This window comes from Aquarana catesbeiana, linkage group LG05, assembly GCF_042186555.1.
Source record: "Aquarana catesbeiana isolate 2022-GZ linkage group LG05, ASM4218655v1, whole genome shotgun sequence".
Taxonomy (NCBI): Eukaryota; Metazoa; Chordata; class Amphibia; order Anura; family Ranidae; genus Aquarana; species Aquarana catesbeiana.
The window spans coordinates 587,095,322-587,107,687 of NC_133328.1; the positions used below are offsets into that span (position 1 = coordinate 587,095,322).

A 12,366-nucleotide genomic window follows, 5' to 3' on the forward strand; every position below is an offset into this window, starting at 1 on the left:
CAGCCCTAGATCCTCCTCTTCTCAGGTCCCTCTTCCCTGCTCCTGGCCCCTCCCTCCTGTTCAGTGCCCCCACAGCAAGCGGCTTGCTCTGGGGGCACCCGAGCTGAGTCACAGCTCCCTGTGTCCATTCAGGCACGAAGCCCTGAACCGGTGTTCTGCCGAGAAAGTTCCCCTCGGTGGATAAGGACCCCCCTCTACTGCACAGGCTTAGCTCTTGCGCAGTAGGAGCCAGCGGAAATAGCCGAATAGAATAGAAATCGGCTGTACACGGCGCCTGTAAGAGGGCCCCTCGCGGGCTCGCTTCGCTCGCCACGCTTCGGGCACGGCCTCGCTTCACTCTGCACTTTTTTATTCACCCTCCAGGTCCACTTGGATGGTGGGGCTTGAACCTGGACCCAGGGCGCAGGCGCTGTATACAGCTGATTGAAGTTTTTCAGCTTCGGCTATTTTCGGCGGCTCCTAGTCGTTTGTACTGCGCAAACGCTGCGCCTGCGCAGTACAGGGGGGTCCTTATTCACCGGTGGAACTTTCTTGGCAAGACACCGGCCCTGTCCCCTCTCTTCTCTGATTGGCTAGCTGACTTTGACAGTAGCGGGAGCCAATGGCGCCGTTGCTGTGTCTCAGCTAATCAGGAAGAAGAATCTCGGACGGCCGAGACATTCATGGACATCGCTTGACAGAGAGGGACTTCAGGTAAGTATGAGGGGGGCTGCTGCACACAGAAGGCTTTTTATCTTAATGCATAGAATGGCATAGATCGCCGCGGATACTGAGGCGATCTTTCGCCAGAAGAGGAAGCAAATACCTGGATTATACAGGTATCTGCTCCCCCTCCCCCCTGAAAGGTGCCAAATGTCACACCGGAGGAGGGGAGGAATCTGGACAGCGGAAGTTGCATTTTTGGGTGGAACTCTGCTTTAAACAAGTGCAGAGCAGTTCTCTGCTCAGAGCTGTCAAAAGATAAACATTTGGGCTGAGTGTGTATTTTATTTTTTTTTCAACAGCGATAAAGAGAAACAATGTATCTCTTGGTTCTTTTATCAAAGGAATCAACTTTAGTCTGTAAACTAGCTCAGTTTAACCACTTAAAGACTTAACCTTTTTTGACACTTGTTTAAATCAGTATTTTTTTTCTAGAAAATTAATTTGAACCCCCAAATATATATACTGTGTGTGTGTATATGTATGAATGTGTGTGTGTGTGTATGTATGTATGTATGTATATATATATATATATATATATATATATATATATATATATATATATATATATATATATATATATATATATATATATATAATATTTTTAGCAGAGACCCACAAAGCAATTTTTGGGGGAAAATAAATAGACTTCAATGAATTAATAGAAACTAAATGGTAAAGTTAGTCAATTTTTTTTGTATAATGTGAAAGATGATGTGCTGCCAAGAATCGAGAGAGAATCTTGATCTTTATTCTAAGCAAAAAAATCGTGATTCTCATTTTATCCAGAATCGTGTAGCTCTACTTCTTTAGCATTTATTGCTCATATGTTTTTTGGAGGATCCCCTATCAACTCGGGGCAATGTCATGGACTCCTTAGTGGATTATCCAACAGTAGTGTGTACATGGGTAATGCGGTCCAGATGAAAAATGTTCAATGTGAAAAAATTTGGCTCTCAGCAATGCATCCTTGGACACTGGAACAGACATCAAGCGGAAATTAGTTCTGGAGTAGTGAAGCTGAACCTGTTGGGCTTTACTACCCTGTTTCCCCGACAATAAGACCTAGTGTGATTGTCAGTGATGGCTGCAATATAAGCCCTACCCCCCAAATAAGCCCTACCCTGTTTCCTTGAAAAGAAGCCCTACCCTGAAAATAAGACCTACAAGGACTTTAACTAGGGCTTATTTGGGGGGTAGGGCTTATATTGCAGCCATCACCGACAATCACGCTAGGTCTTATTTTCAGGGAAACAGGGTATGTCTAGGTCAGTGTTGGGGACATGAGACAGAATGGCAGCTTCAGACTGCGGCTATTTGCACAGACAGGTATATTACTTTATGATAAATTCATTATTAACATGTTTAGTGTAATCCTGGAGGACCGAGTTTGTAATCTTTCTAGGCAGAATTCAGTTGTATTTTGTGACAAGCAAGCTAAGGAATCTTTAGCTGAATGGTTTATCCGCAGTGGCGTAGGAAGCTCTATGAGCAGAGACCTCCTTCCTGTTGTGTCTTAGCAATGTTCTGTGTCCTACCCACTTACCACTGTGCACATATTTCACAATAGATCTTTGTTTCTATACTTCTCTGGTTTTAGTGAGCCAGTCATAATTTGTCTTGTGCCAGAATCTTGATATATTAGGTCTTTAATTATTGAAATTAAACAGGTTTGTCTGTGATCATAATACTCCTCTACCTTACCCAACCATTCAGTGTCTGCCAATCCCTCCACTGGCTTCTGATCGCCAAACAAATGAAATTCTCAATACTAATTTAATAAATAAATTTGAAAATTTCAACCTACAAAGCTATCCACAACCTTACTCAGAGCTACATCAGCAACCTCATCTCAAAATATCAACAAAAGTGTCATCTTTGCTCCTACCAAGACCTCCTTCTCTGTAGTTTCCTTGTTGTCTCCTCCCGTGCTCAGTTTCAGGATTTCTCTAGAGTCTCTGGAACTTCCCACTTCACTCTGTCCAAATATTTTCTACTCCTTTCCACCTCCTAGATGATCCCTGAAAACTCTTCTGTATAGGGGAGCCTATCTCTTCACCTAACAACTGAACATCATCCATCAACTCATCACTTGCCCCTCCTTATTAGATTGTACGCTCTAACGGGCAGGGCACTGCTTACCACTCTTGCCTTGAACTGTTTTGTCTCCTGTTTTGTAAAGAACTGCACAAAACTGCCTTTTCTTCTACTTTGAGAACTCCTGTAGGTGGCACATTTTAAGCACATAAGCCATTAATATTGTACAGAAAATATTGCAACTATACGAAAGTCAGAAAGTCCACTCAGTTTACTGTTGCTTGAGCACTTAACCTATGATCAGATTTATCAGGGTACTAACAGGATTCCTAGGAAATACTGCGTTTGGGTCAAATGACTGTGCCAAAAAACATTTCCCTTATGGTCCTGTGGGTAGGGTTAGAAGGCGGGGCTGGTACCAAGGAACACAGAAAAAATAGTAGCAATACCTAGAAGGATTTTTTAATATTAAGGGCAATCAGATAAAGGAGATGAACGTCAAGATAAATGGTGTGGCAATACGGCGTGTGTTTTACCATATTCGTGTTTGATTTGTGTATAGCTTTCAAAGCTTGTTTGAAAAAAAAAATTGTACTAAACCTGTTTTTATGCTACATTTATCGCTAGAATTTATCTGTTAAAATTGAAATGTATTTGTTTGACATGAGACACATTTGGCAAAACATTTTGTTTAACAAGATTTTGCTACCTTTTAGCAAATGCTATAAGTCATTTGGTGTGCCACAGGTCTGGGCATGGCAGGACAGTATGGTTCTTTAAGTGTAACTATACTAGGTGGAAGAAAACAACAACAACTAAAAGATTTTGTACGTTTGCCCACTTACAAAGAAATGAAGGGTCTATATTTTTTTTTTTTTTTTTTATCATGTGTGTATTTTAAATTATAGAGACAGAATATCAACCAAAAATCCAGAAACAAACACGTTACAAATGCTATAAATTAAGTTGCAGTTCAGTGAGTAAAATCAGTATTTGAACTCCAAGAAAAACATAACTTAGTACTTGGTGGAGAAACCCTTGTTGGCAAGCACAGAGGTAAGACGTTTCTTGTAGTTAGTGACCAGGTTTGCACACATTTTCAGAGGCATTTTGGTCCACTCTTCTTTACAGATCTTCTCTAAATCCTTATGGTTTGTTGGCAACTCGAAGTTTAAGCTCCCTCCATAAATTTTCTATTGGATTATGGTCTGGAGACTGGTTAGGCCACTCCATGACCTTAATGTGCTTCTTCTTAAGCCACTCCTTTGTTGCCTTGCAGTATGTTTTGGGTCATTGTTATGCTGGAAGACCCATCCACGACCATGTTCAGTGTTCTGGCTGATGGAAGACGGTTCTTATCCAAGATTTTACAATACATGGCCCCGTCCATTGGCCCCTCAATGTGGCAAAGTCGGCCTGTACCTTTAGCAGAGAAACAGCCCCAAATCATCATGTTTCCACCTCTGTGCTTGACTGTAGGGATGGTGCTCTTAGGAGCATAGTCAGCATTTTTCTTCCTCTAAACACAGCGAGTCGCGTTAATGCCAAAGAGCTCAATTTTGGTCTCATCTGACCACAGCACTTTCTCCCAATCCTCCTCTGAATCATTTAGATGTTCATTGGCATGACTGTATATGTGCCTTCTTGAGGAGGGGGACTTGCTGTGTTTGGTGGAAGAAAAATGCTGACTGTGGCTGTAAGAACACCATCCCTACAGTCAAGCACGGAGGTGGAAACATTATGCTTCGGGGCTGTTTCTCTGCTAAAGGTACAGGCGGACTTTGCCGCATTGAGGGGCCAATAAATAGGGCCATGCAGGACTGGATTAAGAGCAATATGGACCTGGTGCTGAGGATTTTGATGGGCCTTGAGGGCTGTGCATCGGCGTGCGCCCTGAGGTGAAAGGGTGCAGTGGCACAGGCCCAATGCTATGGAAGTCCTAGGCTTCCATAAAAGCCCTGCAGCGGTGTGCATGGCACGCCCTGAGGTGAGGATGAAGGGCACAGCTGTGCAGACTTAACAACACTACAGAAGCTGAATACCTGGCTTCCATTAGGACTGCCCGCGGTGCCCGTTATTAATACCGCCACCCGGTCAAGGTGGCGCATGCAGAATGCAGGACCGGTCAGGCCAGGGGAAATCTCCCTGTCGGACCATTGTTTTACGTGTGTGTGTGTTCTTTTTGGGTGGCTGAACCTAGGGCTTTTCTTCTCAGAGAATAGGTGCAGGATCCTCCCCCTTGCTGCAGGGGGAGCACGCCATGTCATAGGGTGGGTTTGGACAAATTGTACAGTGGGAGGGTCTTAAAGAGACATTGTTCAATAAAACCAGGAATACATAACACAGGGTTTAGGACAGCATAATACACAGTGCTGGGTTCAGGAGAGCATAATACACAGGAGAGGGTGTTAGGCACAGATTGCAGGGTTCAGGGGTTTGCCATGCAGAGAGAGTATTTCTTCCCCCACATCCAAAGCTTACTCTGCACCCTTCTCTCACAGATCTCTGCTGTCTGCAGCTACTTCCTAACCCTCCCTCATCAGCTAAGTTCTGCATTCTGCTGCTTCAGCTTTGAGCCCTGCTTTCCCACTGCCCTCACCTTTGAACAAATGGACCCCTCCTCACCTCACCTCAGAAGAAATCAGTCTCAGCCTCCCATACAGTCTATTTGTGGCTCTGCCTCTCCTTCACTGGACAGCAGCAGCGGCAGTGAGATTGTCCAGCAGGGGGCGTCGGCATTTGAGCACCAGGTTGTTTCTCAGCCAGCAAGCCCTCTGAGCAAGCTGTGTCTGTGTCAGTGCTGAGTGCTGTGCAGGGCGGTTCTGAGGGAGCAGCACGCTGTCACTTGCAGAATTATAGCACAGAAGCCGAGCTTCTGTGTTTACAAGAGACAGAAAATAACGGAGGCAGTGAATCTGGCCAGCCAGGGCCTATATTATGGTAGGGTCCTGCTGCTGCAGCTCCAATAGCCTCTATGTTAATCCGGCCCTGAGGCCATGTAGTGTAAAATTTTGGATGAGAACCTTCTTCCCTCAGCCAGAACACTGAAGATGGGTCATATGGATGGGTCTTTCAGCCTGACAATGACCCAAAACATAACACCAAGGCAACAAATGAATAGCTCAAGAAGAAGCACATTAAGGTCATGGAGTGGCCTAGCCAGTCTCCAGACCTTAATCCTATCGAAAATGTATGCATGGAGCTGAAACTTTGAGTTTCCAAGCGACAGCAAAGAAACCTCTGTAAAGAAGAGTGGACCAAAATCCCTCCTGAGATGTGTGCAAACCTGGTACTAACTACAAGAAACGTCTTACCTCTGTGCTTACCAACAAGGGTTTCTCCACCAAGTACTAAGTCATATTTTGCTATGGGATCAAATACTTTTTTTTTTACTCACTGAACTGCAACTCATTTTATAACATTTGTTTTAAGATTTTTTTTTCTGGATTTTTGGTTGCTGTTCTGTCTCTATCATTTAAAAACACCTATGATAAAATTATAGACCCTTCATTTTTTTTTTGTAAGTGGGCAGACTTACAAAATCTGCAAGGGATCAAATAATAATTTCCCCCACTGTGTGTGTGTATGTATGTGTGTGTATATATAGATATATACATACATACATATATACATCTACATAATTTTAATTTTTCTTTTCTCCAAAAGCACCACACTTACCCTTTACATTCATGTCTATTTTACATGCTGGGTTGCCCAACACTCTATAGCTGATGCAGAGGGGAGGGGAGGGGAGCAGTAACATCCCACAGCAACCAAGAGGACACCTGGTCAATTTTTGTGCCAATGCAGAAAAAATAAACCCTCTAGCAGATACTGCCCTACAGATCAGCATGTGGTCATCATTTGCTTTAGGTGGTCAGTATGCAGTCAGACTTTAATTCAAGTGTGTACCGGTGAGCCTTCAGACACATTCTTCCAACTGAATGGCCTGTACAATGTTGGTGCCTTGTGTACATCCTCCAGTATTCTCAGTGATGTTCTAATGGGGGATCCCCTACTCAGAGAGAAAGAGAGAGACTGCAATGTGGTCTTTGCCAGGTTGGCCTTTAGTCGCTGGTCAGCATGGCCATGACCCCTCCCCTCTATACATTATACAAGCTAGGCAGCTGGAGCAGGGCTTAGCACTGGAAGCATGTGCCGTTTAGTTTGCCTGCTGTGGCCCTGCTGGTTGTATACCATGCACAGCTGCACCAGACTTTGCACTCTCCAGTTTTAGTAAATCAACCCCAGTGTCTCTGCTGGAGAGTTTTTTCCTCCCTTGATGTCCAAGTGTTAGTGGTCACCAGGACAGAAAGTAAAGGGAAATTTTCCCAATGGGGCATAGATAGTTACAAATACCTGTCAGGAGGTTGTACCCTTTCCCTTCTATCCTTCTATCCAAAAGAAGAAACTAGTTTTGGCTGGAACTATACTATATAGTGTTCAGGAAGACAGAAATATGTAGCTTTCATTGTGGGGCTTGACTTTAAAGATGAACTGTCTTTATCCCATTACCTAGTGAAGCACTGGCCTGGAACAAGCATGGATAATGGGAGTTCTGGTATCACTGACAACACACATGTTCTACACCACTGGGACACAAGGTAGAGAAGGCAGGAATAGGTTTTTTTTTCCCTTGGAGCTTGTCATTGATAAACTTTTTAAGTAGATTTTTGCTACTCTTGTATTAAATCAACCAACCTTCTTTTATTGTTTTGTGTATCCTTATATGTATGTTATTGTATATGTTAATTATTCTCCATTGTGCCATTTTCATTCCCTAAAAACCTTCAAAAATCTTTACACGTTGTATGCACAGTTTAGCGTGCATCCTCCAGCATTCATGCTTCTGTTTGCAGGTTCCTATGATTTAGCTCACGTGTAACCTATTATGAAATCCGTTTGATGGTGGTTAGTGCAAGGAATGGTCTTTTGTCTTTGGCAAGATAAAAAAGACTTGCATTATCTTGTCTCTCCAGGAGTTTTCAAACCTTTCTCCCATTCACAGGATAAAGAAATCCTCACCACTTGGTCTAAGTACCTAGGCTACAGTGCACACCTATCACTGCATACAAAATGACCAATCCTCTTAAAAAGCAAACTACAGTATATATAACAAAGTATATATATATATAATATATTAACATACACACCACCATAGTAATCATTTTGTTTACTGCCTTGCTGCTCAGTTTCCTTTTGGTGAAGGAACATGCCATAGTCTTAGGAGGATCCTCTATGTTCTCCCATGTGGCTCCTTCCCTGCAGTCTGTCATTGAGTTTTTCTGGCTCATGTGACTTTGTTCCTCTGTCTCTGCGGTAACTTTCCTTTCACCAAAGGAGGAATTCACTTGTCATGCCTGAGCTTGTTATTACTGATCATGCTTGAAAAGTGAATATCTTCTATACTAATAGATGGATTATGATGGATGCTGAAGAATAGGACTCTGACAGGACATTGCCCAGGGAACTTCATTATGCTCTTACAGAATTGCCAATGCAGTAAAAGATGGCAGAGATAGAGGGTTCATCTTTTGAGACTATGGTAGAGTTCTTCTGCCTGGCATTATCAGGAACCTACGAAGCAGCAAGCACATTTTTGTGTCTGAGAAGACCTAGATAGACTCTCTCCAATTGCCTGGCTCTGAGGCTGGATACTAGTACTGTGGCTGCTGGTCTGGTTACAGAGTGATAATACAGGGATTGGTCTGGGGAGACACTGAGTGTTACGGAGTGGGCCATGCGTGGCCTACTTAGTCACACCCATTGTACGGTCTGAAAACATTTTGTTGCTGTGCATAAGTGGGTTTGACAGTGACTAAACTTTTCTAAAGTCAGCCATAGATTGTGTGATTTGATTGCAGGAAAGAGTCGCTCAATTCCACCATCAACCTAGTTGATTGTTGGTGGGGGGAGCTGTCCCGGCCAGGAAAACACAGTGATTATTATTGCTAGTGGCTATAATGGCCGCTGGCAATAATTGCGTGAAAATCTGACAGACTGGTTGTACCCCATACATGGCTTGTATCGAATTGTCTATGGCCGGCTTAACTTGCTCGGACTTCTAGACACATTGGCCACAAACATTCCCCTACTGCCCTGCATGAGCTGTCAATAGGGAAACTTGAAAGTCAGTTCAGATACAAAACCATAGAATTCACAGGGGTTCACAACATATCCGGCCACAATAAATCTAAGAATTTTATTGGCGTGGCTGCAGATCAGCTTTCAAGGCTTCTCAGAAGTGTTCCGATTGATGAGCAAACAAACCTTTAACAAAATAAATATGGCATCTTTTTTGTACTGAGCAGGAAAATTCCATTAGAAGTATTTAACTTATTGTGCACAATTTAAGCAAATGAACTTATAAGGAAAAAAAGTTACACACCAGGAGCCCCTTTTTTGAAGGCCACGTCCACTATTTGATTTAAACCTTTCAAATGCTATAAAAGTCAAGGACCAGCAATATATATTTTTTTCTGGTATGTAAGAGAAATTATCCTCAGGGAGATTCTGTTCCTTTCTAATCTTTTTGGTTTTCAGAAGAAGGGCAAAAGAGATGCTGTTAGTTTGGGCTGCTTACCCACCAGCATGCAGAAATAATGAAAACAATGGGGGAGATTTACTCTTACTGGAGAACTCTGATGAAGCTGTGCTTGGTAGCCAATCCGCTTCTAACTTCAGCTTGTTCAATTAAGCTTTGACATTAAAACCTGGAAGCTGATTGGTTCTTGTGCAGAGCTGCACCTGATTTTGGGCACACCAGTTTCAGTAAATGAACCCCCACTGTCTTTCTGGAGCTGGCTCTGTGCTCAGGGGTGCACCCCCCGGGACAGAGAAGGTCCTTTTCACAAAACTGTTACCACAAGGTTGGAAGTGCACAATTGTCTAAAATGTCTTTTGTAACAATAACCGTATCCTTCAATGGAAACATCTGAACTCCCATTATTTGGTGCGTTGTGAATTTGATGGTCAGATATTCCTAAATGCATTGTCATTTTGTTTGCAAGATTTGTAATATCATTACATAATTTTTGTTTGTCTTAAGTTAACTGATTTCTTCTAACATATGTCTACTTTTTGGAGACTGTGTTATATGTCTGATTCTTGTGACACAATTTCTCATTCCCAGAAACAGCAGTTCAGCAGATTTTGTGAAATGTCCACAAATGCCAGAAACTGGATTCTTTGCATGAATGTTCTGGCATTCATTGTTAATACAGTATTATAAATGTTAACCATTCCTCAGACATTATGTTGCGGTTTTCTTTTTCTCCGTGTCTTGCTTCTGTTGCTTTTTTCTAACTTTCTTTTGTTGTTTCTTTCCTCTGCTATTAGTAGAATTATTGTCTTCCTGTCTCCATATTCAGGTAGTGTCAGTGGCTGAGTACCACCGCAGGATCGATGCCCTAAATACTGAAGAACTGCGCACTCTCTGCAGACGTCTCAAGGTGCCCTCTTCAGTAGTTACCCCATTTCCAGGAAAGCAGCCTCTTGCGTCATAGTGCCCTTTAGTGAGACCTAGAACAGCTGCTGCAGGATGGTGTAGGCTTTAATGGGTCACTAAATCGAACACGAGTTGGCTTGGATAAAATTTATAAATATATAGATCTAGATATAAAATTCTGTTCCTATAGAGGATCTAAGATATGTAAAGCAAAACTTCAGGCAAATTACTTCATGCACAGGTAAAACCTGTATTTGGGAACTATTTTACTGTCCAATAATTCTGTTGGGATTTCTTGACAGTTGAGTTCAAGACCATCACTAACTATGATTATAATGACATATTACCAATGTATTTTTACCAAAAGCTATTTTATTTATTTTTCTTTGAGTTTTTTTTATACATTTTCTGTTTAAATCAGGCAAGTCTACCCCTAAACGTGTAATAACAAAATAAGATATAAGCGGTTTACTTACATTCAATAGAGTAAGATTTCCTAAACGCAAATGACTCTAAATTGGAACTCAGACCAACCTTTTATGAAGCCTGCTTGACACTTAAAAAAAAGAGGGAAAAGGTAAACTTTAAAGTGTTACTAAACCCAGTAGTATAAAAATGGTTCCCCCCCCCCCCCCCCCCCCCCCGGCCACTATATACCTTTTTGGCTGATGTATACCACAGTCATGTGATAAATTGCAGGGTGTGCCTGAGTGCTGAGTTTTCAGGTAGGAGGACATTTCCACTACAGCCTGTGTCCTTATGCTGTTATGGGAGGCGGATCATCCATCAATATGTGACATCCCACCCACTGTGTTCTTTTTTAGGTACTGGGCATAGAGGTGGAGGGAGGGACTGGACTGTCATTTAGGATCTGTATACACACCCACATGTGTGGTGTCAATATTATGTGATCTGAAAAGCTCACTACAAACAGGAAATATTCTCTCCAGCAATAGAGACCAAACTGAGCATGTGCAGCAGTACTAGCCTCACTGTGTCTTATCTGGCAGTGCCAAGACAGACCCTGCAGGAGGGGGAGGATCTGTCCATACAGGATCAAAGAGCCTTTTTACACAATACAGAGGATTGACCCCTTAAGTTCACAGTGAGTATAACAAGCATGCTATTCTATATATACAGACAGATTTTACTGGTGTGGGTTTAGTAACACTTTAAGGACATAATCCACCCGGAAGAAAATTTAATATAGCACTGAAACTAAAACAAAACATGAACAAAAAAAAGGATAAAAGGACAAAGCATGCCAGAGGCGGCACCCCCAGGTGGAGGCCCAAGATACAACTCCATATAAATATACTATATCACTCTATAAATCTAAATTCTTCCTAGGTTCCAAACCTAAAGCCATTCTTTCTGTAAAACATACTTTGAGTAGGCCTGCAATGGAGTAAAAATTGAGGTACAGTAAGCATTGGCAACAAAGTATCAGATCTTACCTTGCTTGTTTCAGCCAGCCTCCAGACAGGGCCACCAGACATTTCTCAAATGTCCTGGAGGGTGAGATTTCTGGTTTAGGAGGTCAACTTATTTGCACCTCAGCCTTCCTAGTTTTGGAAAAGTAGACAAAATATTTAAAGGCCTGCCTGTTAGTTTTCCTGGCTGCCATGCTGACCCTTGGCCTTTTCTACCTATTGAGTCATGACCTTGGAGTGGTATACATCCAGTGAAGTTGGAGCCCCCCAACTCAAGAGGATTAGTATGGCATTCATAGAGCTATCACTTCACAGGCATGGTCCATGTATTTCATTAGACTCCCTGTAAGGTTTTCTGTGTAGCTATATGCTGCCGGTTGTCCAACCTTGTCCAAATAGTGCTTCAAGTTCAACTTTGGAGAGGGAAAAAACTCAACACCATATTCTGCCAGTGGGAATATTAGACAGCCAGCTATGCAAGTGATGCCTCACCAAATTATTTTATTTCAGATTTCCAAAACTTTTCAGAAGTGTTTGTGTAGGTATCTGTGAACAGATCCTGCATATCAGCTGAGCTGTGTTTTTTTAGGGTTAGTGGCCAAGGGGCAAGCAAACCTAGGATACAATAAAATGTGCCATTTGCTGTCTAGCCAACTTGCGTTCTTAAACTTTTACATATATACCTGTTATGGGTTGCTCTTTTAGGTAATTGAAGTTTACTGGCCCATTAACACATACACGTTATCT

At 42.4% G+C, this 12,366-nt stretch overlaps 1 protein-coding gene across 6 annotated transcripts in view; it reads left to right on the plus strand.

The window, feature by feature from the left end:
• OXR1 (oxidation resistance 1) overlaps positions 1–12,366 on the plus strand; it is an 830,701-nt gene that overhangs the window by 783,690 nt on the left and 34,645 nt on the right. For 3 of the 6 annotated variants that reach the window (XM_073632143.1, XM_073632144.1, XM_073632146.1), the window contains one exon: positions 10,110–10,190. The exons of the other annotated variants lie outside the window; for them this stretch is intronic. In XM_073632143.1, the coding sequence (XP_073488244.1) occupies positions 10,110–10,190 (81 nt within the window). The remainder of the gene's footprint in view (positions 1–10,109; positions 10,191–12,366) is intronic. 6 annotated transcript variants of the gene reach the window in all.